At 36.1% G+C, this 26,796-nt stretch overlaps 1 protein-coding gene across 13 annotated transcripts in view; it reads right to left on the bottom strand.

The window, feature by feature from the left end:
- Window positions 1–26,796, bottom strand: part of NSD1 (nuclear receptor binding SET domain protein 1) — a 175,691-nt gene that overhangs the window by 33,043 nt on the left and 115,852 nt on the right. For all 13 annotated transcript variants that reach the window (XM_043982055.1, XM_043982064.1, XM_043982057.1 and 10 more), the window contains 8 exons: window positions 26,499–26,766; window positions 25,668–25,777; window positions 13,119–13,194; window positions 9,834–9,946; window positions 8,757–8,900; window positions 7,485–7,608; window positions 4,731–4,931; window positions 3,211–3,390 (listed from right to left, as the gene is read on the bottom strand). In XM_043982055.1, coding sequence (XP_043837990.1) covers window positions 3,211–3,390; window positions 4,731–4,931; window positions 7,485–7,608; window positions 8,757–8,900; window positions 9,834–9,946; window positions 13,119–13,194; window positions 25,668–25,777; window positions 26,499–26,766 — 1,216 coding nt within the window. The remainder of the gene's footprint in view (window positions 1–3,210; window positions 3,391–4,730; window positions 4,932–7,484; window positions 7,609–8,756; window positions 8,901–9,833; window positions 9,947–13,118; window positions 13,195–25,667; window positions 25,778–26,498; window positions 26,767–26,796) is intronic.

Genomic DNA, 26,796 nt, shown 5'->3' with positions numbered 1-26,796 from the left:
TCTTTTTCTTATCTGAATTTCTAGAGTTTAGCACTGTGCCTGGCACATAGCAGGTGCTTCATAAATCTTTCTTGTATTGTCTTAAGCTTGTTCCTATTTGTTTGTTGTCTCCCCCATTAGATTATGAAGTCCTTGACAGCAAGTACTCTCTTTTGTCTCTCTTTTGTATCCCCAGTGCTTAGTAAAATGCCTGGCACTCTCACTGCCTATATCCAATCTGCTGAACTTTTGCCAATTTTGCTTTTTAAAATCTCTTATATGTGCTCCTTTTCTCCTCTGACACTGCTACCACCCTGATGCAGGCCCTCATCAACTCACACCTGGACGATTAAAATAGCCTGATGTCTACTAGCTGGGTGACCTTGGGCAAGTCACTTAACCATCATTGCCCCGCAAAAAAAGTCTGATGTTTGGTCTCCATGTCTAAGCAACTAGATATCAGAATGGATAGAGTACTAGCTCTAGAGTCAGAAATACCCAAGTTCCAATCTAGCCTCAGACACTTATTAGTTGTGTGACCTCTGTTTGACTCAGTTTCAAATGTAAAATGCAAATAATGTCTCAGAGTGAGGATTAAATGAGGCACTTATAAAGTGATTAGCACAGAGTACCTGGATATAGTAGGCAGGATATAACTGCTAAGCACCTTCCCCTTCCCCAAAAACTCAATTCTCTCCCCCAAAAACTCAAGTCTCTCCCCATTACAATTTATCTTACACTCAGATGTCAAACTAACCTTCCTAAAACAAAAGTCTGAGCATATCACCTCCTCTTTTGGGCTCCAAAGACTACTAAAGGAAGAAGGAAACTGGGAAACAAACAGTGCTCCCAGGAATAAGGGATGCTGTGACCAACAATATGAAGACTTATAAGGTCAGGACAAGAAAAAGCTCAAGAATACTATTGTACTGTAAGAAATGATGAGCAGGTAGTTTTCAGAAAAACCTGGAAAGACTTAAGTGGACTGATGCTGAGTGAAGTGAGCAGAACCAAGAGAACATTGTACATACTAACAGCAACATTGTGTGATGATCAACTGTCATAGACTTGGCTCTTCTCAGCAGTGCAATGATCCAAGACAATTCCAAAGAACTCATGAAGGAAGATGTTCTCCACATCCAAAAAAAGAACTGTGGATTCTGAATGCAGATTAAACCATAGTGTTTCTACTTATTGGTTGTTTTTTCTTCTATTTTGAGGTTTTTCCCTTGTGTTCTGAGTCTTCTTTCACAACACTAATGCAGACTAATGCAGAAATATGTTTAATGTGATTGTACATATATAACCTATATCAGATTGCTTTCTGTCTTGGGAAGGGGGGGAGCGAAGGGAGAAAAAATTTGGAACTTAAAATCTTATGAAAACAAATGTTGAAAACTATCTTTACATGTAACTGGAAAATAATAAAATACTTTTATGATTAAAAAAACCAAGCAAACAAACAGCAACAAAAAACGACATGGGCTTAGAATTAATTAGAAGAGGTTTCTCCTGTGAGAAGAAAAACCAAAAATGACCAGATAACAAAACAGACATACTGAGGAATCAAGGGACTATTAAAGTTTAGACTAACCAACTAGATATCAGAATGTCTGGTAGAAGTAAGGGGAGATAAAATTCTATAGCAGGAAAATCAATCAGGCACGTCTACTACCTGGCCGGCCCTAGGAAACAGAAATAACCCCAAAGGTCAGGACCTTCATTTCAAAAAAAGCCCCCTTGATTCTCAGGAATATGACAAGCATCCAAGCTTTTCCCACCCCACCCCAAAAGGAAACTTTCCAGTTTAAGTGGTCACCCCAATTATCCTCTATAAAAGTTTTCGTCTTCCTTCTGTCTAGGAAGGAGGAGATTGTTTCTAAGCCCTCCTCCCCAGGTGAAGTCTTTGGCTTCCCTCTCAGTCACTTTCCCTAGCGCCAAACAAAAATTAGTTTAATTCTAATTGGAGTATGTGTGAGTGAGAGTTTAATTCTTTATTGAGAAATACCTAAGAACCAACTCAAACCCCCATGTCACTATCACTTCTAGGATCAAATATAAAATTGTCTTTTTGGCAATCAAAGCTCTTCAAAATCTGATCTCCTCTCAGCTTTCCAGTCTTTTTATACCTTACACTTTCCCCATCACCCACACTTACCCTCTACCTCGTATGCTAAAATCCAGTGATACTGGTTTCCTTGCTCTTGCTTGAACATCTCTAAACTCTAGAGCATTTTAACTGGATGTCTCTGATGCATGAAACTCTCTCTCTTCAGAACTGTCTTCTGGCATTTATAGCTTTCTTCAAGTACAAGATGTAATTCCACCTTTTATGAGAAGAGCTTTCCCCTATTCTTCCTTAATGCCAGTGTCTTTGCATTGTTGACTATTTCTAATTTGTCCTGTCTGTATTTTGTCCATATGTAGTTGTCTGCACCGTGTCTCTCCATTAGACTGTGACCGCCTTGAGACTGGCAAGAACTGTGTCTTTTCCCTTTCTTCGTATACTCAGAACTTAGCACAGTGGTTGGTACATATAAGTAGGTGGTTATTAATAAGTACTTGTTGATTAAGTTACATAATTTTTTGCACCACTGGAATTTTAAGTGATATACACAAACTAATGAGTTTTGAAATTTAACCTGTCAAAACAGTAACATTTCTCTATACTGAGCAAAGAACTAAACACAATCTCCATTTCTCACCCACTGACATATGCACAGCTGCATGTATTCAGTACTGTTATTTAAATGTGCTTTCCACAAACAGATAAAAGACACATTCTGGGCTAAATCTCTGAAGCAAACACTAACTGTTCTAAACTCTATGAAAAACACCTGAGGTTCTTAAGAGTTGGGGTGGCATCTTCAATACAGTCATAAAATGCATTATAAGCAGCTTCCTTTTTGGGGGGGGAATTAAGATCTCACTTTGCAGACTTCTTAAACATCATATTTCCTCAATTCATTAGTTCCTATAATTATGTAACTTTAAAGCCTAACTCAAAATCTGACTTCCTTTTGAATACCTTGAATATAGAACTATAGTGACATTCTATCTATTTATTGTATTCATTTATTTATCTATTGATTGATTGTGGGGCAATGAGGTTTAAGTGACTTGCTCAGGGTCACACAATTAGGAAGTGTCAAGTGTCTGAGGACAGACTTGAAAGCCATACTTATATGTGGAATAAAAACACAACTTAGAACATTATCAGGTCTTCCTTACCTTCTGAGCACACAAAACACCAGCTAACATTAACATGTTCATGATTCCTGCAGCCCCTCCGAGGGGCAAAATGATTAGGGCAGATGATGCTATTTGATGCAAGGACCTTTGACCCCGCAGCCAGACAGAAGTCATTGGCATGATAAGCCACAGGACACCGGACACAGCGCATCAGGCGACCTAGCAGTATAAGAACAACAACAGTAAAACACATACAGACACCCAAATCAAGTACACAATTAAATAGGCTTCTTACATAAAGGTCAATCTGGTAATCCAAAACATTTATAGCTTCAAGAGACCAAAATAAAAACTGTGCTGCCAATTCCAAAGACTCATGATGGAAAATGTTCTCCACATCCAAGAAAAGAACTATGGAGTCTGTGAATGCAGATTGAAACATACTACTTTCACTTTATTTTTTGTTTTTTCTTTCTCATGGTTTTTCTCTTTTGTTCTGATTCTTCTTTTACAACACGACTAATGTAAAAATATGTTTAACATGATTGTACATATATAACTTATATGAGATTGCTTGCTGTCTTGGGGAGGGGAAAGGGAAGAGAGGCTGGGAGAAAAATTTGGAAATGAATGTCGAAAAAAAAATACCATAGATTCTTACTTAATTTTTCCCCCCATGGAATTTTGCACAGTGTTATTAATTATGAAACTCCTTAAGTATGACTTGTCCTGCCTCAGCAAAGAAAGTATCTGTAAATATACTTGGACCATTCCTATAACAGTTTAAACTAAGGGAGAGCCTTTATAACTAAAATAACCTTTGTGTATTTTAGTAATAGGGCATTTCATTTGCTGACCACTTCATATCAGCCTCGCTCAAATCTGATATGAATGGTAATGTGATATACCAAACATAGCCTATAATGTCATCATATAATATATAAGAAAATGACCCAGGCAACATCATCAACTATTCAGAATGTTTTTTCAGCAATTTTATGATGCTCTGAGCTAATAACGGATTCATAAAACATATTAAGACACAACTAACACAAGGTGGGAATGTAGAATCTTTCTGTTTAGGAAACAATTTAGCCTGCTTGATTTCCAACCTCCCTTCTCTCCCACATCAGATATAGAGATAGTCACTTGAATGATAGAAAAACTATGAAATGTTACAAAATATCAGTTTGTAGGATTGTTAAAAAAATTTAAAAAACAAAAACAAAAAAAACAAAACCCAAACCTAAACACAGGCACATTATTATTGGATATAATGATCTTACGTTAATAAAGTAATGGATTTGAGTTGATCTACCACTTCTATTTTTTGCTTAAACTAGACCTCCTCCTCCTCCAAAAATGAAAAACTTTCATTGGCTTTACTTATAAAGCTTTATCATATGTATGAACAATCCAAATACCTAAATATGGATGTGATAATGAAAGAGAGAGATTCTAGATTAAGGGATATATTTATGTTCAGTCAAAGAAAAGGACAGTCTGAATGTCCATTCATCTTTGTTCAAGTGAATAAAAGTGACACAGGGTCAACATACCTTTAGATGCAGAAAGACTGGCTGGATTAGCAGCATGACAGGTTATACACATGTGAAGGGAGCACCGAAAACCCTTGTTCTGCAGGACAGTTGGTGGATATTTCTGTATACATGCTTCATGGTAAAACTTTCCACAAAGAGGTAGCAAACACCTTTTGACATCTTCCCCACTGGTTTTACACACAAAGCAAGTGTGGATTCCTAGGAAACAGTTTAGAAGAAAAACGTAGGTGGGCAGTAAAGCAGAGCAAATAAGAATTGGGGAACAAGTCAGTAATGAGAAGATAGAAGCTATCTATATCATGATTATAGCTTTATAATAGCAAAATAATTAGAAAAAATGAATGTGTTCAATAACTGAGGAATACCTAAACAGATTCTGGTATACTAGTAGTAATAGAATACCTTAAACCATCTGATATGGCATAGAAGCTCACATTCATAGAATGCATAAAGCTTTAAAAAGTGTTTTTTAGGGGCAGCTAGGTGGTGCAGTGGATAGAGCACCGGCCCTGGAGTCAGGAGTACCTGAGTTCAGATCCGGCCTCAGACACTTAACACTTACTAGCTGTGTGACCCTGGGCAAGTCACTTAACCCCAATTTCATCACTAAAACAAACAAACAACAACAACAACAAAAAAAAAAAACCCCCACACAAAAAGTGTTTTTCCACATATCAAGGATATGAGGTAGATAGCAAAAGTTTATGAAGAATATAAAAAATGTGGAACACACTCAAAGAGATATATATGATGTGGTATAGTTAAGAATGCAGAACAACTTATGATAGAACTAAAGATATTAAATAGTAAAACAGAAACAAAATGTACTTCAATTATCCCCCAACACCCCATATCTTATAAGATTAAAAAAGGACAAGGAAACACAAATTTATTACTTTGCTACAGTGAATATACAAACTTATAACTTAATAATACATATACAACATATATGTACACAATATATAAAGTGTATATATTATGTAATAAAATAAACAAAAGCTGACTGTATATAGTATCTTTTGATCCTTATAACAACTCTGGGATAGATACTATATATATTATTATCCCCCGTTTTATAGATGAGTCAGAAATGACAGTCACATAGGTAATAAATATTGGGGGAAGTGGAAGATTTGAACCTAGGTCTTTTCTGGCCCTGGATAAAAGTTCTATTCACTATACTACACTGAGCTTTCATCTATAAGCTGATGATTTTATATTTGAGATGGTTATCAAGCTTATAATGAAAACGAACTGAAAGTAAATAAACAAAATAATGACTGTCATAATATAAAGACATTGGAAGTACTCTTTGGTACTTAACTTTGAATGTGTTAGGCTCTTAGTTATTTATATCATGGCAACTCATCACTTTTGATTTTATGGAATTATGAAAAATAAAATCTTGACTTTAGTTAAGGTGTTTGATAAACTTAACTAAGGAATCTCATTAAATTATCCAGTGAAGTGTTTTCCATTAAATTTTCTTCTCTCTCTCTCTCTCTCTCTCCATATATATATATAAAACCTATATCAGATTGCCTGCTGTCTAGGGGAGGGGGGAGGGAGGGAGAAAAATCTGAAATTGGAAAGCTTGTATAAACAAAAGTTGAGAACTATCATTACATGTAATGGAAAAAAATTAAAATACTTTATTAATTAAAAAAAACAAAAAAAATTTTTTTCTTCTAATGTGACCCTTATAAATTTTAAACGAGTGAACAAATTAGAACATGATATGATGTCTTTTCTAAGCTTTGTACTGGACCTGTACAAGCTGTCACACTATACATTAATTTTAAGCAGTTTAAAAACTGCTTGTGAAATTTGGTAAATATCTGAAGAAAAAAGGTACAAAAAAGGACAAATTTAGGATAGATTTAATCTTTGTGGTGAGGGCTTTATACTACAAAACTACCAAGAGTTGATGATATCGCAATATCCATCCTTAGAAAGCTTCAACTGTTTTTGTTTTTGTTTTTGCTTTTTTTTGCGGGGCTATGGGGGTTAAGTGACTTGCCCAGGGTCACACAGCTAGTCAAGTGTCTAAGGCCAGATTTGAACTCAGGTACTCCTGAATCCAGAAAGCTTCAACTGTAAAATAAATTGCTCTTTGGCTGTATGGCCAATAACCTGGACTTCTATTACTTTGTAATTCTACTGATATTGTATTACTCTGGATACAGACTGATTTGCACACTGACACTCTTAAATGAGCTCTCTTTGAAACAATAAATCAGTCAGGGGGGGGGGGGCGAGGGCGCTAGAAAACAGTGACCCACTTTAGTTGTTCTCTAAGGCCAATTTGGGCAGAAAGTATATTTATACTTTAAAAAATGGGGGCAGCTAGATGACGCAGTGGATAGAGCACCGGCCCTGGATTCAGGAGTACCTGAGTTCAAATCCGGCCTCAGACACTTAACACTTACTAGCTGTGTGACCCTGGGCAAGTCACTTAACTCCAATTGCCTCACTAAAAACAAAAAACAAAAAACAAACAAAAAAAATGTAGTGGTCTACATTTATCTAATAAAAGGCAGGAGAGAAGATAAGATCTCTCCATGGTTCCTTACACTTCTGATAGTCTACTTTTCTATGATTTCCCTAGGGTTATCAACATTTCCTATGAAGCTCCAAATCATATGATATTATATTAAAATATATGGGATAATCCACTGAAAAGAAACCCTAGAGAACTGGACTTCCACAATTCACAACAACAGAGGCAAGCATTTTCTGTGTACAATATACCTGTTCGACATTCCTTGCAGATAAATTTGCCTTTTGGCATCTCTGTCAGGCCAATACACTCCAGGTGGAAGGCACCACAACATTGAGCCTCACACAGCAACAACTCACCCACTTTCTCACAGTTCTGTTTAGGAGGGAAATACATTCATCTATAGAAAAACTTAAGCTGACAAAATGAACAGTGTTTATAGTTATAACTTGACAAATGACCATCAGTGAGAGATACTGTTACTTCAGCTGTACACAAAATAATTTGGTACGGGCTTTCTCTATCTGTAATACATATTTCAATTCTTCCTGTAACTTAGTTGTTTCACCAGTTAGCTACACTGCTAGTGATGTTTCTCTATACCCATACAGTTCTTCCATAAAAGATAAACAGTCTGGGATCAGGCTTATAAATACATTCTGAGAAACATGATAGGAACCTTGGAAGTTATACTCGATTTGCTTAAAGAGAGCCTAGGGTTACACCTATGCCACCATAAGACATCAGAGCAGGCTAAGTAAAAATTAGTGAAAAATGGTTCAACATGCTGTGATTTTATCAGGATAAGCACTCCTCTTATGCTGACAAGCCTGGAACCACTTCCAAGAGTTTTAGGAGGTAGTATAACAAAAAATATTCACTACCTTTTAGACAAGCATCTACAGAAAAGCTCTGATTTTTAGCTGTATGAGACAATAGATAGACTATGAGCTAACACTTGAAACCCTTTCAACCTAGTAGGCTATATAAGAGTCTAAACGCCCATGCACAGGATTAAAGAATCATGCATAGACTGCATATCTTGATGAGGCATTAGGAGGTTAATGGAAGTTGTTTCAAGACTTCAATGATCTGAGATTTTGTTTGTGATTATACCCTCTACTGATGTGTATTATAAATTCTCCACACCTCAGAAAATGCTTTCGTGATATATTGTGTCCAAAAAACTTGTCTGGTGGTTAGTTTTCCAGGGATATCTTACCAAACTTGAATAGTCTAGATCTCATACAAAAGATATAAATAATACTCCCAATAAAATCTTTTGAATGTGGACTGCTAACAATTATTAGTTCAGCTGGTAATTTTGATTGTATCTCTTTGTACTTGAGAATTTAAAAATTCAAAGAAGTTATCAATACTACAAAAAGTAATGCTCATAAAGCAGGTCCTGCCAACAAGTAGTTTGCAAATATTAATTGATTTGACCACAATTTTTTCAGGAAGAGAATCTTCTTACAGGTATATTTTTAGCAAGAATTTATTTAGTGCACAAAAGACATTACCTGGCAAACATTTTCCTTGAGAGCTGCTCCTCCACCACGTTCAGCCTGCATCTTTTTAGACACAGGCATCCCATGATCATGTTCCACACTGTCTTCTATGGCATCTTTAGGGCTTGTAGTAGTCCCAGGAGTAATTGGTTCTCCCTTGAAAGAGGAAAAAAAAAGCCCGGCACACTTGGATCATTGGTATCTCTTCCATCTGACCACCCCCCCCCCCACTGGGCTGCTATTTGTCTAACCATAAGAACTTACAGATGTTCAGCCAATCACGCGGGCGGACTGCATGCAATGTTAGTTCTAACCCTGCTGTGATTGGGCAGGTAGTGAGCGCCTCATGCCCTGGCACTAACTGCTCTGAGGCTGTTCCACTGGAACTTTTTGAGCTGTTCCATTTTAAGGTTTCACTAAGGGAGAGAAAACATTCTTAAGTTCATTTGATTATTTATTTTTCCTTCCAAGTTGTGTTTTCTAAAAAATGCACCATTTGGGCATTTCCTTCTTTTTGTCCTGGAAAGAAATGGTCCTTCCATCAAAAGTGATTGGTATGGACTTGAACAGTCCCAGGACTCCCTGAAATAATACAAAAAGTCCTAACAGCATCAAATTTACTTTGATGCGATGTAAATGAAAGGACTTTGATCTTAAAATTCAGGTTTAGTTTTTCTCCCAAACTAGTACTATTCTTTGAGGGTTTAAAAATATTGTTGGAAAATTAGCATGTGGTGTGGTTTTAAGTAGGCTGAATTGTTTCAATACTAAGAATAGATGTGGTCTAAGTATGAATCCATACTCAAGGCTATATGTTTATTTAAAATGAAATTTTATGCAAATTTTTCTGAATATTGATAGTTTTGCTGCATAATCAATCCTAACACCTAAAGCAAATAAGGATGAGATCTTTAGAAATGAACAGGCCCACACTTGCCTTCCTGTGACATTATTTATGCAAATGTGTTCTATATTTTTACATGGCTGCTTCTTTCTGTTAAAATTGTTAAAGGAAACTAGAGAAAAAGAGAAGTGATTGGTAAGGGGAGGTTCCATTTGGAAGGGACATAGCCTAGCACCCGGCTGTACCTCAGAGTTTTGAGCCTCTCGTGAAGAGTCTTCATTTCTCACTTTCTTACAATGTGCTGGAGCATGTCTCTGTCTCTTTCGTTTCCTTTGCTTTTCAAAGACCTTGTTTGTACCTATGACAAAGACAATAAAATGTTAACAGAAGAAACAGTTAATCATTTGTTACCTCCTTTCTCAGGTAACAAGTTACATTACATTGTACTAATGGACAAATAAAATCAAATACTATTGCTTGACATTTTTTCCTAAATACAGCTAATAAAGATCACAACCAAAATTTATTAACATATTTGTTTCATGTTTTCTTTAGATGCCTAATGAGGAACATGGAATATTAGCTAAATATTGAATCACTGGTTAAATGCTGCTATTTATTCATCAAGAAAGCTAATTTCCTATTCTTTAGTTAGTAGAACTTCTAGTGCCATCATCAGATCTCTGAGATCACAAAAAAGAAGAGAATACAATCCAGAGAGGTTTATTCCTAATCTCTCATGTAACCGAAAAAGGAAAAGTTAAAATATAATTCACAATTCAGGGATGATGAGTAAAGAAAAGCTTTATAACAGAGGATATATAACCATTTGTCTTGAATGTTAGAGAAGGAATTCCTATTCAGTCTGATTTCAAAACAGATAACCTCTAAGATTTCAATTTTGTGTTTCTATGATGTTGTAGATTCTTTTTTAAGGACACCAGACAAAATTTAAAAGGTCAAACAGGAATAAAAAAGGATAATTTTGATAAAAACAGAAAGTTTGCATTTAGCTAGGTTTCTTTCTTTCTGTAGCTTCTTTTAGAATGTACATGGCTAGAAATTTTAAAGAAATACTTTTAAAATGTTTAGAAAACAGAACTCTAATGACTTGAAAAATTATGATTTCAACTTTACATGTTGACAGGTGAGCTGTGAAAACATGAATACCCCCACAATATCATTGGGTAGTCACAGATTTCAGGGAGTTATTTAAACAAATTATCTCAAAATAGGCTTGTGATGAAGAGACCATAAGGTAGATAATAGTACCATTGGATTAAAGCAGATCTAAAGATTGATGATTAATTGATCACTGTTAATGGGGAAGAAGTTCTCTAAGATAGAGCAGGACTCCTCTCTTTCAATGTGTTATAGTAAACATTTTTTTCAATAACTTGAATGAAGATATACAGATGGCATACCAATGAAAACTGAAAATAAGCACATCGATTGATACAATCAAGGTATAAAAGAATTTTGAAAGATAAGAACAACGGCCTAAATCTAACAAAGTAAGATTTAATGGCCACTTTGATTTAACAAAACAAATTAACATACAAGTATAGAATGGCTGAAACACTTAAGATAGTTTATTTGAAAAAAAATCTTAATAAGGCTCAATATGAGTCGAGTGTGAAAGAGAAACAATGAAAAATTTATCATGATCAAGTTGCATTAACAGAATAAAGTGTAAAATGAAGGTTAGAATCCTGTTGTAAATAGTCCTAAACAGATCACAGCTGCAGTACTGTTCAGTTCATTTCAGGGCATGATATTTTACAGATGATCCTGACAAGGTGGAGCTTATGCAGAGAGGAGTGACCAGGGTGCTACATGAAGACAGGATGAAGTAGCTGACACATGAAGAAAAGAGAAATTAGACTTATTCTGCTTGGCCCTAGAAAAAAAAGATGGGTAGAAACTACAGGAAAATCATAGATTTTTGTTCCATGTGCGGAGCTGTTCAAAAAAGGTAAAATGGGCAACCTACAGAGAAAGCAGGTGAGAGAACTCAGCATTCTAACAGAGGCTGAACAAAGGGTGGAGACACCATATTCGACAACACAGTAAACTAGCTGCCCTCTAAAGCCCTTCCTATCTCTAACAGTGAATAGCTATAAGCTATAATTCTATAGCAATAGAATCTACATCTACATGAAAAATGTTAATATTAGCTGAGTCAGTTATAGAAACAATTAAGACCACTTCTGACTGTGCATCACTGTAGTCGGCTTGTGCACAGGCTAAATATGGAACTTTCTCTGCCAATTCAGGTCAGCAACTGCACTGTAACTTAAGAATCCCAGACACTGGGGAGAACACTGAAAGGTTCAGTAACACACAAACATGTGGCAGATATGTATGTCTAGCACATAATATGTACTTTTTTTTTTTTGGTGAGGCAATTGGGGTTAAGTGACTCGCCTAGGGTCACACAGCTAGGAAGTGTTAAGTGTCTGAAGTTGGATTTGAACTCAGGTCCTCCTGACTCCAGGGCCAGTGCTCTATCCACTGCACCATCTAGCTGCCCTTGCACTTCTTTTTTTTTGTGAGGCAATTGGGGTTAAGTGACTTGCCCAGGGTCAAACAGCTAGTAAGTGTCAAATGTCTGAGGCCTGATTTGAACTCAGGTCCTCCTGACTCCAGGGCTGGTGCTCTATCCACTGCACCACCTAGCTGCCCCGCCTTGTACTTCTTAAAATAGCTTCTCTATCTATCTATCTATCTATCTATCTATCTATCTATCTATCTATCTATCTATCTATCTATCTATCTATCTGGCAGAAGTTTACTTCAATTCTTCCTGACTCTAAGGCTCTTTCTCACTATTCTTAATCAGTCGGGGAAAAAAAAATTTTTTTTAATGGAATCACCATCATTCTACTCTACACAATTTGGTTTCAAGAACTTTTTGCCAGAACCAAAGCTATACAATTCTGCATATCTCACACACACACACACACACACACACACACACACACACACACACACACACACACACACACACACTCTCGTCTCTTCTCCTGAAGAGAGTGCATAGACAACTTTGTGACTAAAGGAAGAGGGTAAGGGGGTTGGTGGGGAGAGAGGTACATTCAGAGACAACCAGGCTAGAGACCTGAGTCTATCTTCACTTGATCACTCTTCAGGAAAGTCTTTGTAACTATTTATTGAAGAGACTGAAAAGAAGGGGCTAGTAAACTGACCAGGTTCTCATGAAACAAGACCATACGTACCCCTTCCTGTATACATATCTCAAACTATGCCAAATATCTTATTTTGGGTATTTTAACTGAAATTTTCAATTCTTTTTTTTTTTTTAATTAAATGAGATGTCATGGAGAAAGTACTTTTTAATAAGGACAGAATTATGGAAAGCTCATTTCCTGGTTACTTCTTTCTATGTAAACTTTAACAGTTCTAGATATATCATAGCTCCAAATGGAAGACTACTATAAAGAAAAAAGGTACCACACAAAATGTGAGTATCTTACATACTTCTCCCCTTCTGTGTCTAGGGCACTTACCTTCACCAAATTCCAAAGATGTGAGCGTTGTACATGATCCAGAAATATCATTGTCCAAGCGATCAGTATTATAACACTGTAGGAGCAAGATAAACATCATTTTGAGTTTTACAATATGGGAGAATTTGTTATAAACAGAGGAATTTACTTTACTAATCAAAGGCTATACTAGCAGTTAATTAGTTATTAAGTTTTAAATAATTGACTTCTGAAGTAATTATCATTTAAATGATCACGGGCAAGACATTTAGCTTCTCTGGGCCTCAGTTTCATCGTTAGTAAAAATGAAGGACCACAACTAATTTAATCTGTAATGGCCCAACAATAAACTCTGTGGCTCCTAATAAAGAAGAGAAATAACTGAGTAGAAGCAGGCTAAATCCCAATTCAATAAATTATATTGTGTAATAAGAAAACTCAAAAACAGGACCTTGCCTTACAAATCAAGAAAAAATTAGCAATTAATAAGAGGCATATAAAATTCTATGTCTCATAGCACTCACATAAGTTTTTGTGCACAGTACGGATTGATAGTTCTAGAACTGTAAGGTGGAACATTCTTTTGGGTTTATAATTTGTTGGGAGAAGTGGCCTATCATAATTCCAGGTAAAATAATATAATGTATTTAAAGTACTTTATAAATCCAAAGTGAAACATTAAAATAAATTATCCTTATTGTTATGTCTGCTAAAACACTAATTTCAAATGAATGGCTATGCCACAAATACCCCAACACTTTGGGATCAACAGGCTTTCTTCTCCACAACCATCACAAACAAGCTTGTTACATGAAGGATAAAAAAAAAGCCAGTAACAGATGAGCAGTGGTAGTAATAGACCACAATGAAATAAGGTCCTTGGATTTCCGATTTCAGATATTAGCTCATCAAAAAAAAAAAAAATCTAACAACTTGTGAGAAAACATTTTCTATAATAAAAGAATCCAGATGCATGTGCATAGATACTTTCTCTGCTAGCACAGATTTACAAGTGATCCAAGTGTTCTTAGACCAGGAGACGGCCAAAAATGCTTGATGTTTCTTCCACTGCGCATTCTAATATTTTTATTGATATGACTGTAACACTCAGGTTGTCTATCTACTATCTCTAACTCTTGCTGGATGATATGCCAACCTACTTTTCTTATGATCCAAGTCAGAAATAATGTGGCATTTGGGTTTTTTTACAATTTCATCTCATTAATCGCATGTTTCAGCTTACTTACATAACATATATTGCATCAATTACCCTTTGGGTAACCCATAATTTTGAGTCCTCTGAGACAGTGGTGAAAATAAATCAAAGATGAGAAAAGTAGTAACATTTAAAAGGTATGCTTTGTTGGAGAACAGGCTCACTGAAAGCACTGCATAATTTCCTGATGCAACACAACTTTCTATTCCTTCCAATTCAATTCTGTACATAGCATTCCAAATTTTAGTCCATGATATGCATACAGACTGATAGGAAGCCCATCCAAAATTGCATCTGCTTGAGTTTCCTTGTGTGGCCTTTGTTGTTTCTTTCCTTCTATGATTAATTTGGCTATTTCCTAATATTGAGGCACCTTTATATAGCCATAATGAAGCCAAATATGGTCAAAATGAATTATTTTCTGAACAAATTGATATTGCATTACAAGGATTTTTCGTCAATATTCCTCTGTCAAATTGGGCTTTAGGAGCTTCTACTCTTGATAGTTTGGATATCAAAGCATGTATTTCTGATAAAAAGTGTTTCTGTTGAATGAATTATTTTACTATTTAGGAATAAAAGGGGTATAGCTTTACTAGAACCCAAACTATATTATGAAGAAGTTGTCCCCCAAATCATTGGGTACTGATTTTTTTTTAAAAACAGAAAAGTAGATCAGTGCAACAGATTAGATAAGAAGCAAAAAATCAGAAATAGTAGCTCAGAACATATATTATTGGGGAATATCTCCCTATTATATGACAAGACCAATATAATTAATGGTGTTTTATCATGACTAAACTGGATTTATACCTGGGATGCAGAGATGGTTCAACATAACGAGACCAATCAATGTAATAATGTAATAATAATAAAAACAACACAACCAAACTGGTGATTACCTTGATAGATGGGAAAAAACCCCAAAGCAAAAGGCATTTATGCTAAAAAAAAAAAAACTCTAGAAAGTATTGGAACAGAGAAACTTTTAAAAATATCATAAAGGGTACAGGTAGGTGATACAGTGGATAAAGCAACAGCCCTGGATTCAGGAGGACCTGAGTGCAAATCCAGCTTCAGACACTTGACAACTACTAGCCGTGTGACCCTGGGCAAGTCACTTAACCCTCACTGTCCCATAGATAGACAGACAGTCAGATAGCTATTTAAAAATAAAAGCAGCATCATATGCAACAGGGTCAGGCTAGAAGCTTTCCCAATAAATATTGGAGTATAACAAGGATGCTCACTATCCCCCCAATTATTTGATACAGTTCTAGAAGTGCTGACAATAATGAGAAGTTAAGAAATTAAAAGCATAAAGATAGAGGAGTAGATAAAACCATTCCTATTTGCTAATGAAATGATGATTTGCTTAAAAAATCTTAGGGAATCTTCAAAGATGGTAATGGAGAAAATTAATGGGTTCAGCCAAGTTGCATTCCAGAAAATAATTCCTCAAAAATCAACAACTAACAATATCCAAGAGGCAATAAAAGAAAGGGAAATGTCATTCCAAAGAACTGCAAAATGGATAAATTATATGATCAATTTACCGAAGTATAAAAAACATTCATACAGACTGTATTACAAAGGATTCCTTCAAGAATAAAACAACTTTAATGGCTGAAGGAATATTCAGTGATCTTGGCTGGGCAGTGCCAACTAATAAAAATGATAATGCTACTTAAGTTAATTTCCTGTTTTAATGTGATAGCAATCAAACTATCAAAGAGATACATTTACATTAACTTTGATAAAATAAAATTCATTTGGAAAAATAAAAGATGTAGAATATCAAGGGAACTTATGAAATGTAGGAAGAATAAAGACTTCCAGACCTCAAACTATACTATAAAGCAACAGTCATTAAGACCATCTGGTACTGATTTAAAAAATAGAAGTAGATCAATGGAACAGACTAGGCAAAGGAGAAACAGAAACAGCAAACACAATGACTCCCAAAACATAGATTACTTTAGCAAGAATTTCCCATTTAATAAAAATTGCTGGGAAAACTTCCTAGTTTCCTAGGAGTCAAAATTTAGGCTTATTACCACATTACCTTATACCCTATGTTTTATACAAATGATGCTGTAAAGACCATACTACACAAAAAGAAAAATAGATCATATACTAATGAGAGCTATTAGAACTATTAGATTTTTTCTTTTCTTTTCTTTTTTTGTGGGGCAATGAGGGTTAAGTGACTTGCCCAGGGTCACACAGCTAGTAAATGTCAAGTGTCTGAGACGAGATTTGAACTCAGGTCCTCCTGAATCCAGGGCCGGTGCTTTATCCACTGCTCCATCTAGCTGCCCCCAATATTTTCTTAAACATAAGGGATACAGCTAACTATAAGATAAAATAGATAACTTTGCAAGAAACTGTATATTCTGTAATAGTCAGGTTTAGTTGTATATTTAGAAAATCAGAAAGCAAATGTTTGGTTTTCTCTTTTCATCAGTAAATGAAAATGATAAATTACATCATATAACTAAGAATACTAAGAGAACTTTGGAGCTTAGATTAGAAGAGCACTTCTTGGGGTGGGTGATTGCTAAGGAAAATATTCTCCAATGAATGCCCAATTGATGATGGTGGTGATATTGCTATTGTTAACAATTATGCTTTTATAGTACTTTCAGTTTATAAAACTTTTATAGTACTTTCAGTTTATAAAACTGTTTTATAAAAACATTTTCCTCATAAAAATCCTATAAGATTGATGAATTAAACATTATTACTCCCATTTTTATGGCTAAAGAAATGGAAGCTTAGACTTCAGAGAATTAAGAGACTTGTACATCTTCACAATGAAAGCTCTGGGTCCTCCCTCTGTTCTCTCTACTTTGCCAGGTCACCCGATTTCCATGGGCTACTTCCATAACCTAGTTATCACTGGACAGTTTGACAGGTTTAGAAAAATTCCTTAAAAGAGAAACTTGGCTGTTTCATAGGGTCAGCTAGGTGGCCAAGTTGCTAGAACACTGGCCCTGAAGTTGGGAAGACATGAGTTCAAGTCTCCCCTCAGACATTTACTGTGTGACTCTGGGCAAGTCACTTAACCCCAGCTGTCTTAAAAACACCTGGGTTCAAAACTTTAAATTAAAATGTTTATTATTCTTTTAAAAACAAACAAACAAACATCCGGGGCCATCTCCAGTCATCCTGATACATATCTTGCCACTGGACCTAGATGGCTCTGGAGGAGAGTGAGGCTGCTAACTTTGCACAGCCCTCCCTCACTTAAAACAAATTCACTTCAAGTCATGACATCACCCAATGTCTATAGTCCTCTTCTAGAATAAAGAACTAACAAAAAGTTTGTTTCATAACTATCTAATTTGTATCACAATTGTTTATCAGAATAACTATTAAGAGGGAGAGTTAGGAATTAACCACGGCCAGACTACAGGACTGGGTGTAAAATAACATTTAAAAGAATCTTCTTCATGCTCTACCAAACATTTCTGTTAACTTGGATCCTATCCTCCAAAGTAAATTTCTATTTCTTTTTCCTGTACAAAGTTTGATACCCAGTCCTATATCCTTAGACACCAGCTACTTGAGTAGCATGAAGCCTACTGCTTATAATTTGGGCCATTCGTCAAATCCAAAGACTACTAAAGTAAGAAGGAAGCTGGGAAACAGTGCTCCCAGGAATAAGGGATGCTGTGATCAACAACATGAAGACTTATAAGGTCAGGACAAGAAAAAGCTCAAGAATACTATTGTGCTCTAAGAAATGATGAGCTTCCAGAAAAACCTGGAAAGACTTAAGTGGACTGATTCTGAGTGAAGTGAGCAGAACCAAGAGAACATTGTACATACTAACAGCAACATTGTGTGATGATCAATTGTCATAGACTTGGCTCTTCTCAGCAGTGCAATGATCCAAGACAATTACAAAGAACTCATGAAGGAAAATGTTCTCCACATCCAAAAAAAGAACTGTGGGGGGCAGCTAGATGGTGCAGTGGATAGAGCACTGGTCCTGGATTCAGGAGGACCTGAGTTCAAATCCAGCTTTAGACACTTAACACTTACTAGGCTGTGTGACCCTGGGAAGGGCAAGTCACTTAATCCCATTTGCCTCACATACACAAAAAAAAAACAAAAACAAAAAACTGTGGATTCTGAATGCAAATTGAACCACACGGTTTCTACTTTTTGGCTGTTTTTTTTCCCTTTTTTGAAGTTTTTCCCTTGTGTTCTGATTCTTTTTTCACAATATGACCAATGTAGAAATATGTTTAATGTGATTGTACATATATAACCTATATCAGATTGCTTTCTGTCTTGGGGGGGGGGTGGCGAGGGAGGGAGGGAGAAAAAATTTGGAACTAAAAATCTTATGAAAACAAATGTTGAAAACTACCTTTACATATAACTGGAAAATAATAAAGAACAATAAAAGTTAATGAGGGGATGTTTCAGACACACTCAGGAAATATAAGATATGAACTTGACAGTAACAGAGGACATGTTCTGAGAATCCATAGATGGCTGCCTGAAAAAGAAGGAAAACTGTAATGTGTGTGAGACTGATTAATGACTAAGAAATACAGTGATAAACTAAAGTAAGTGAGATACAGCCCAGAATTAACAAAAAGTCAGCCAGAAACCCAAAGGCAATAGGAAAGAAGGCTACTCTAGCAAAGTAAGCCTAGAACAATAAGAGCACATAACTTGCAAGTCTGCATAATTAGAGGTAGTAGCAAGAGTCAAGGGCCTCTCCCCTGACAAAACTCCAGCATAAACAACTAGGGAGTCCTATGTGGCAACAGCGGGCAGGAACGTAATGCAAAGTGTTATTTACCAGCATGGCACCACAACTCTCACAAACAAAGCTTCTAATGACCAAGATACCAAAGAGGGGGGCTCTGAAGATGTAGAGCTCTGAACCTCAAAGATACAGGAGACCTCATCTTAGGAGGTGAAAGTCTGATCTTGAAAAGGTAGAAGTTAGTGCAAAAACCCAGAGGACTCAGTGTGTAACTAAGTGGGACAGCCTAAACCACAAAGTAAGTAGGGAGTTTTAACCATGGCTCTGTCCTTCACATTCCCTTTTTCTACTTCTTAAATTTGGAATTTAGTTCCTGAATTAGGAACTAAAACTGAAGAGATAACTAAACCAAATACTGGCCAATACAAAATATTAATATAAATCTAGAGAGTCACAAAAACAAAAGTAATTCCACAACTTCAAGCACAGATTCAAAGGAAAAAATTGGACTTTCCAAGACTATCTGAATAATGAGAAGAAATTTAAAAATGAATTAAAACTCTAAAGGAAAGAACTGGAAAGAGAATATATAATTTAATTGAAAGAAGTAAAACTATACTCAACAAAAGCACTTCCTGAAAACAAGAATATACCCAAATCAATAACTCCATAACAAGAAATATTAGAACAAAATCAAAAGATTGAAACAACAAAAATCTGAAATATCTGATTTATCAAAAATGACTGACCTACAAAATAAGTCAAGATAATTTAATTGACATTCTGAAAACAATGATTAAAAAAAATATATGTCTGGACACTATATTAAGAAATCGGGGGGGGGGGGCGCAGCTAGGTGGCGCAGTAGATAAAGCACCAGCCCTGGATTCAGGAGTACCTGAGTTCAAATCCCACCTCAGACATTTGACACTTACTACCTGTGTGACCCTGGACAAGTCACTTAACCCCCACTGCCCTACACACACAAAAAAAAAGAAAAAGAAAAAAAAAGAAATCATCAGGGCAACTAGGTGACGCAGTGGATAGAGCATCGGCCCTGGAGTCAGGAGGACCTGAGTTCAAATCCAGCCTCAGATACTTAACACTTACTACCTGTGTGACCTTAGGCAAGTCACTTAACCCCAATTGGCTCACTTAAAAAAAATAAAATAAAAAAGAAAGAAAGAAAGAAAGAAAGAAATCATCAATGAAAACTATCCGTATCTATTAAAACCTGAGGGCTAGGGGGGGCAGCCAGGTGGCGCAGTGGATAAAGCACTGGCCCTGGATTCAGGAGGACCTGAGTTCAAATCCAGCCTCAGATACTTAACACTTACTAGCTGTGTGACCCTGGGCAAGTCACTTAACCCCAATTGCCCTGCCCCCCCCAAAACCTAAGGGCTAAAATTAAGAGAAAATATCCATTACTTCCTGAAAGGAACCCAAGTGGAAAAAAAAGTCCTAAGAATGGCATGGCCAGAATCCTGACCTCCTATGTCAAAGGAAAAATACTTTAAACATCCCAAAAACTAAGGATCTATTGTCAGAATCACATAAAATCTTTCAGCTTCTACAATAAATGAGAGGAAATCTTAGAAAACAATATCCCAAAAGGCAAAAGAGAAATTTACGACTAAGAATAACTTCAAGGACTTCCAAGCATTTCTGATGAAAAAACTAGAGCTAAGTAGGAATGTGAAAAACAAACTCAAGAATTCAGAAAATTTTCAAAAGGTAAATTTATTTAAACATTGTAATAAAGGTATATAGATTCTCATAATTGGAGTGTGGGAGAAGAAACAAAGATGAAGGAAGGGATAGGGGAAATAGAGACAGATGAACTTTATTATCTGAAATAAAACAAGAAAGGGTTACAGACAATACATTTTTCCAACCTGACTTCCTCCTCCTCCTCCCTCATCAAACTCAACAGGGAAACAAATGGGGCTAAGAAGGAGTAAGAACTTTAAAGAGGTAGTATAATCACAAACAAAAGTGATTAATCACAAATAAAAAACACTACCAGGACCAGAATTAGGGGAATTCAAGAGATGGGGGGGATATATAGAACTTAAGGAATTGTCTTAGACTACCTTAGACCAGTGGTGTCAAACTCATACAAAAGTGAGGGCCTCTAATCCATACATAAGGATCCCAATGGACTTCACAATGACTTAATTTTTAAATGTAATGTTAATTATTTTGCTAAATATTTCCCAATTAAATATTTTAATGATAAACATTTTAGAAATAGTTTTGCATTCCAATTTTTTATCCCTCTTTCCCTCCCTCCCATCCTATTACCTGAGGCAGCAAACAATCAGCTATGGGCTATAATGTCTGATTATGTAAAACATTACCATATTTGGCATTTTGTACAGGAAAACTTGATTAAAAGAAAAAGAGTGAAAAATAGCATGCTTCAGTCTGTTTCATTAATATCAGTTCTTTCTTTGTAGGTGGATAGTATGTTTCATCAACAATCCTTTGGGATCGACTTAGATCATTATATTGTTGAGAACAGTCAAGTCATTCACAATTCTTTATTAAATAATATTGCTGTCTCTGTGTACAATGTTCACTCTGTTCTGCTCACTTCACAATACATCATTTCATACATATCTTTCCAGGCCTTTCTGAAGTTATCTTGCTTGTCTTTCTTATAACACAATAATATTGCATTACCATCATATACCACAGTTTGTTTAGCCATTACCCAATTGATGAGCATTCCTTTGATTTCCAATTCTTAGCCACCACAAAAAGAGCTGCTATAAACATTTTTGTACAAATAGGTCTTTTTCGCTTTTTGGGGATGTCTTTGGGATATAAACCTAGCAGTGGTATTGCTGGATCAAAGGGTATCTATCTACAGTTCTTTGGCCATAGTGCCAAATTGCTCTCCAGAATGGTTGAGCCTTCTTACTACAACAACAGTGGATCTTAATTACATTTTATTTTTGGTTTTTTGGTGAGGCAACTGGGGTTAAGTGACTTGCCCAGGGTCACACAGCCAGTAAGTGTTAAGTGTCTGAGTCTGGATTTGAACTCAGGTCCTCCTGACTCCATGGCCAGTGCTCTACCTACTGTGCCACCTAGCTGTCCCCAGATCCTAATTACATTTTAATATGATTGAGGTACACTTTGGAGTGTTTTGGCTGGGACTACATGTTTGACTTCACAGTTTTAGACATTTAGGAACTGGCTGAAAAAATTACTATATATAAATGGAATGAAATATTATTGTGCAGTAAGAAATTAATGTTCTTCAGTAGTTTGGGATTTTCTTGGTAAAGATACTGGAGTGGTTTGCCATTGCATTCTTTAGCTCATTTTACAGATGAGGAAACTGAGGCAAACGGTTAAGTGACTTGTCCTGGGTCACACAGCAAATAAGTTATCTAAGGCCAGATTTGAAAGCAGGAAGAGAGGTCTTTCTGACTCCAAACCTGTCACTATTCACTGTACCACCTAGTTGCCCATTAAAAATTAGCCAGCCATAATAAAGGATAAACATGAAACATTAATGGAAAGAGTTAGGGGGGCAGGTCATTGGGGCAGTGGATAAAGCACTGGTCCCGGATTCAGGAGGACCTGAGTTCAAATCCAACCTCAGACACTTGACACTTACTAGGTGTGTGACCCTGGGCAAGACACTTAACCCTCATTGTCCCGCCCCCCCAAAAAGGGAAAGAGTTATATATGAAGTTACATATGACCCAAAGTGAAATAAGCAAAAGGAAAACAATACACAATGATAATAACAAACAACTCAAGGATAAATAATTCTAAATGACCAAGTCTAACCCCAGGCAAAGAGTTGAGAAAACTAAACCAGGAATTCTAGACCATCCCACCCTACTTACCCTTTCTCAGGATGAGTGGGAAATTTCTGGGTATGGAGCATTTCATATAAAGTACCTGTGGTGGTGTCAGTTTTGTTGATTTGCTTTTTAAACCTCTTTTATTCTTAGTTACAAAAAATGGCTTTTGCTGAATAGGGGGCCAACCTGTTTTTTTTTTAAAAGGAAAGGCAATGAGGGTTAAGTGACTTGCCCAAGGTCACACAGCTAGTAAGTGTCAAGTGTGAGAGGCCAGATTTGAACTCAGGTCCTCCTGAATCCAGGGCTGGTGCTTTATCCACTGCACCACCTAGCTGCCCTTAAACAAACAAACAAACAAACAAATAAATAAATAAAAAGAATAAGCACACAGAAAAGTAAAAGCTTTTTCTCAATTTCTCTAACTACTTCCCACAGAAAAATACACTATTTAGGATCACAAATATGGAGCTTGAAGGTGCCCAAAAGGCCATTTATTTTAATCTTCCCATTTTACAGATAAGGAACCTGAAACCCAAGGGTTTCATGTGACTTGGATCATATAGGTAGGAAACCAACAGAAGTGCAAGTTCTCTTCCAACACTATACCAATACTGCCACTTTTGCAATTTTTCTACTACAGTGGGTCATGATGATCAAATAAGATCAAGTACACAAACAGAAGATGACTAACAGTAAATGGCAACACATGCAAATACTTCACATCTAAGGAAGAAATAATTGCTTTGAGCAAAAGACCTGAAAAGTCCACAAATACATTTCTCTCCTTGTCCTCACATTAAATAGGTAATAGGAAACCTATAGAACTCCATAAAATCTCCATAGAGAGGAGTACCCTCTCCATAAAAAATTTAGGAAACAACTTTCTATTGTTTTTAGTAGTCAATGTTTGACACTAGATGACAAAACTTTGGCAACACTACCCTGACAAGAAAGACAATATTACATAGTAAGAGTAACCAAATTGTTTATCCTCTTTGATCCACTGATCTTGATACTCCAGTTACATCCTTAGGAGAGTCAAAGATAGTGTTATAGATGGGGGAAAAGACTTGTTTAAATATATTCCATACCCATTCATAATAGCAAAAGCCAGGAAACAACCATTGTGAAATGTGAAGTGTCTGAACAATTAATGGAATACAAATATAGTGAACTATTATAACTAGGTGGTATAATGAATAGAGAGCCAGATCTGAAGCTAGGAAAGCCTGAGTTCTTTTTTTTTTTTTAAGTGAGGCAATTGGGGTTAAGTGACTTGCCCAGGGTCACACAGCTAGTAAGTGCCAAGTGTCTGAGGCCGGATTTGAACTCAGGTACTCCTGACTCCAGGGCCAATGCTCCAAGCCTGAGTTCTAATACAGCCTTACCACTTAGTAGCTGTGTGAACCTGGGCAACTCACCCAGTTTCCTTATCTCTAAAACTGGGTGATAATAGCAACCACCACACAAGATAGTTGGGAGGGTAAAAATAAACAATATGCATAAAGTATTCTACAATCCATAAAACACTGTATGTCAGCTCCTATTATTAAGAAATGATAACAGACTGGTTTTCTCCAGAATAACTGAATCAATTGAAAACTTTTCATCAGCGAATCAGCCTGCCTCTTTATCTATACTCTCTCTTAAAAATGAGTTTTCTGGCTTTTCCTTTCTTTTTTTTTTAAAAGCATCTCTTCTAACTTGAAGGATAATGGAAATAATACTTCAGGATTTTTCCTTCTCTGATTTTTTTGTGATGTTGAACATTTATTGTACATGATTTTACATAGCTTCTCTTCATTCCTGAAAACTGTTCACATCCTTTGTCTCCTGTACAGTGCTCTAAATCTTATGTATTTTCAATGTTTTGGAGATTTGGGGTGTCAAGATTTATATTACAGATATTTAATACAAAGATTCCATTCATATTTGAAAATCCTTCTGATTTACCAGAAAATCTTTTTTATTTTTTGAGTTTATGTTCTCTTTTTTGTTTTGTGGTCTCTGGTTTCATCCTATGTCAGAAAATTAATTTTTCATGTTAACTGTGAGAAATTCAAGCACCACCTTATATGCTTATTATTAATTTTTTTTTCTGTGGGCCAATGAGGGTTAAATGAGGGTTAAGCCCAGGGTCGCACACCTAGTAAGTGTCAAGTGTCTGAGGCCACATTTAAATTCAGGTCCTCTTGAATCCAGGGCTGGTGCTTTATCCACTTCACCACCTAGCTGCCCCTTATGCTCATTATTTTAGTAGTAGTAGTAGTAGTAATAGTAGTACTAGCAGCAGCAGCAGCAGTAGTAGTAGTAGTAGAACTGAAACTTCAGAAATTGATATACAATAAGTTTTTGGAGACATTTAGAGATTGATTTTCAACATTTAAATGTTAATTCCTTTGGTTTTTTATTATCTTAATTTCTAATATATTCTTTTTTTTTTTAAGTGAGGCAATTGGGGTTAAGTGACTTGCCCAGAGTCACACAGCTAGTAAGTGTTAAGTGTCTGAGGCTGGATTTGAACTCAGGTACTCCTGACTCCAGGGCCGGTGCTCTATCCACTGTGCCACCTAGCCGCCCCTCTAATATATTCTTTGATGACCACTCTCCTTACAAAGAATTTTAAAGAAAAAAATCAGTTCAGCTAAATTAACCAACACATTAAGTGCATCTCAGAATATATGCAATTTTCCATATTTCTGCAAAGAAGGGAGGAAGTGCATTTTCTCATTTCTTTTTGGACATTTATTTTTAAGCCCATTTGATTATTTTTCAATCTAAGGATTAAAACAACAACATACCTTCCTTAGGAGCGTCAAATCCCCCTTTTTGGGCATAAATCCAGGGTCCAAATCATTGGATTCAAGGAGTTTTTTTGTTGGCTTCCTCTGACGCTTACTTTCATAATTTCCTAAAATATAATTTATCTTTATTAGCTTAATGTAAATAACAACAACAAAAAACTAGGTATAAGCTACAGGTTTTCCAAGCACTTTAACTCAAATCCATCTCATACCTAGCATCACACCCATGAATACATTCAAATGAGTTAACCTATTCTAACAAACCTATTCTGACAAAACAAACTGTATGCAGGGTGAAGGAATGGAAATACATTATTGTTTTAATTCTTGTTGAGTAGCGATGATAATATCTGCTTTCCCTCAAATCCAAATTCTAAACTGATTCCAGAGAGAACACATATGTCTGTCAGGTACTTCAATGGTGATAGGTTTTTATTGTTCCCTTTTTGCTATGCCTGTTCTCATTTGAACACAGCTCATACTGGACAAGAAAAGTTTAAAAATATATTCAATATACTAGAATATTGAGATGAACAACAACAACAAAAAATCCTAACAACTTTATAGGTCCTTTACCCCCTTCTCCTAATATATTTTTTTAATTGATTATTACATTTTATTAAGCTGGCTTGATAGCCCTCATATTTTACAGATGAGGCAGATGAGGCAACTGAGTTTCAGAGAGCACAAGTGACAGGTTCAAAGTCATTAGGTAAGTCAGTAGTAGAGCTGAGGCTAAATAAAATTTAGGGCTCCTGACATTCCACCCAATATTCTTTCCGCTCCACATAGAATTAGTCCATTCCACAAAGTCTGGGTATTCCTTACTTGGTTTCAATAATGGCTCCTCTGGATCCAGTGAAGACCAAGAAGAAACTTCACGTGTGATTGGCACAGACAAGGTCAGTTCTGGCAATTCTGCATTTCCCCCTCCAAGTTCAGACTGGCCTATTGGTCCTTCCAAAAATGGAGCCTCTCTCTCAAGGACGGGAGGATCCTCTTTGGTTGAAGAGCTCTCTTCCACTGGCTTATTTTGGAGATCAGTGCTAGATTGGCACTGTGTAGTCTGGGCTTCATTTTCTCTTAGGGAATTTACCTAACAGCAATAAAAACAACCAAAACAGCC

Source organism: Dromiciops gliroides, chromosome 2, assembly GCF_019393635.1.
Source record: "Dromiciops gliroides isolate mDroGli1 chromosome 2, mDroGli1.pri, whole genome shotgun sequence".
Taxonomy (NCBI): domain Eukaryota; kingdom Metazoa; phylum Chordata; class Mammalia; order Microbiotheria; family Microbiotheriidae; genus Dromiciops; species Dromiciops gliroides.
Note: the sequence above shows the minus strand (reverse complement) of the source record. Positions and strands in the feature narration are given on the sequence as shown.